The following is a 2,042-nucleotide window of genomic DNA, read 5'->3' on the forward strand; positions in this document are numbered from 1 at the left end:
GTAAGTAGTAGTAGAGTAGTGTGTGTGTGTGTGTGTGTGTGTGTGTTGTGTGTGTGTGTGTGTGTTGTAGTAGAGTGTGTGTGTGTGTGTGTGTGTGTGTGTGTGTGTGTGTGTGTGTGTGTTGGATCACCTAAATGTGTTCACTGAATCTCTTCCTTTAAACAAATCCATTTGAAAATATGTTATATATTTCTTATCATTTTGATAATAATTATTGTATTCCTCCTTTGGCTTGTGTTATTATTGTTATTGTTATAAATGCATACTTGTAATAATTATTCAGCCCTGCTCAGTGACTCAGCGACGTAGTGACGTGTGCCTGACTGTCACGTGACTTCGTGTTTTCCTGCTAACAACATGGCCACCGAGGAGCTGCCGTCTGAATTTGACGTCGTCATTCTGGGCACAGGTAGAGAAACACCTGAATTTGTATCTCTCTTTATGACGCGGGACAGTACCCTGAACGCATCACCGCTCATCTGCCTGTCTGTTCGGCTCAAAACATCCCGGGATCCCGCTTTAAACCCGGTCTGAAACCCTCAGAGCCTCGGTGATAGCTACAGGCTAACGGTCCCTTCACTTTGAATGAGAGCGGCTAGCAGCTAACGCCCAGACTGACGTGTTAGCTACAGGCTAACGGTCCCTTCACTTTGAATGAGAACGGCTAGCAGCTAACGCCCGTGTTGCTGTAAACAACAAACAGCTGCTGTTATTTTGTTGTTGATGCTAACTCTGTCTATTTACCTGTTTATGTACCTGTCTACACTCTGTTTACACTCTGTATTCTGAATGACAGTAAACAACATCACATGACTCTTATTTATTTTTTACTATAATCGATTTTCATAAATTTAAGAGCTTTTAAATAAATAAGGAAACTTCGGAGTTGGGATTTATCAAATGAACAAAGAATAACGATATTATTGATTCAAGACTAAACATATTAACACACGTGTAATAAACATGTGTCTCCTGTGAGAGGACAGCAGCTCCTTCACTGATGGAGACATGGCTCTGGCCTATATGCTGATTATAGATTGTAGATCAGTGACTGATGGTGTGTTCAGGTCTGGCTGAGTCGGTGGCGGCTGCAGCGTTCTCCAGAGTCGGACAGAAGGTCCTTCACCTGGACAGGTGAGACACCTCAGATATACACATACTACAGGTGTGACACAACACACTGTGCTGTAACTTTGCACACTGTGTGTGTGTGTGTGTGTGTGTGTGTGTGTGTGTGTGTGTGTAGGAGGAGTTATTATGCAGCTAACTGGGCCAGCTTCACCTTCAACGCCCTGCTCACATGGATCCAACAGCAGCAGGTGAGCTCACGCTACGCTGTGATTGGCTGCCAGCATCAGGAGTATAGTTATTAACCTGTGTATGCTGTAGGAGGAGCCTCAGCCACAGGAGGTCCAGGATTGGTCGAGCCTGTTGGAGGAGGGAGAGGAGCTAATCTACCTGTCCCAGTCAGACTCCGCCTCCATCAGGAACGTGCAGGTGTTCTGCTTCACCAGGTGAACAGCTCACTTCCTGTCGGCAGGTTTCACAAGAAGAGCCACGCGTAAATATTAATGTAGTTGTTGATGTTTCAGTGAGGAAGACGAGGAGGAGGCTCCAGACACCACAGAAGAAAAAGACTCTGCAGGTAGATACCTTTAACATATTTAACCTCACAGGTAACAGGAAGTATTTAACACACCTGTGTGTTTCAGATCCACAGGTAGAGACAGAGGAGGAGGCAGAGGAGGTGAGACTGCACTATAACACACACTCAGCTCTGCATTATGGGTAATATCTGACTGATAGATGTTTCCTCCAATCACACAGGCCTCCCACAAAGAGGGGGAGGAGCCAGAGCCTCCTCAGCCCCTCCCTCCTCCTGCTCAGAGCCAATCAGAGCCAGAGCCTCCTCAGACCCTCCCTCCTCCTGCTCAGAGCCAATCAGAGCCAGAGCCTCCTCAGACCCTCCCCCCTCCTGCTCAGAGCCAATCAGAGCCAGAGCCTCCTCAGACCCTCCCTCCTCCTGCTCAGAGCCAATCAGA

General features: G+C 47.0%; 1 protein-coding gene across 1 annotated transcript; it reads left to right on the top strand.

The window, feature by feature from the left end:
- Nucleotides 1-308: 308 nt before the first annotated feature.
- Nucleotides 309-2,037, top strand: LOC104951817 (rab proteins geranylgeranyltransferase component A 1-like; the record flags this gene model as incomplete). Its single annotated transcript, XM_010778548.1, has 7 exons — nucleotides 309-409; nucleotides 1,068-1,134; nucleotides 1,247-1,319; nucleotides 1,390-1,514; nucleotides 1,593-1,645; nucleotides 1,713-1,747; nucleotides 1,828-2,037. Coding segments are annotated over exons 1-7 (615 nt in total), but the record flags the coding sequence as incomplete, so codon positions are not given.
- Nucleotides 2,038-2,042: the final 5 nt, after the last annotated feature.

Source organism: Notothenia coriiceps, unplaced genomic scaffold (genome assembly GCF_000735185.1).
Source record: "Notothenia coriiceps isolate Sejong01 unplaced genomic scaffold, NC01 NC01_scaffold00019241, whole genome shotgun sequence".
NCBI lineage: Eukaryota > Metazoa > Chordata > Actinopteri > Perciformes > Nototheniidae > Notothenia > Notothenia coriiceps.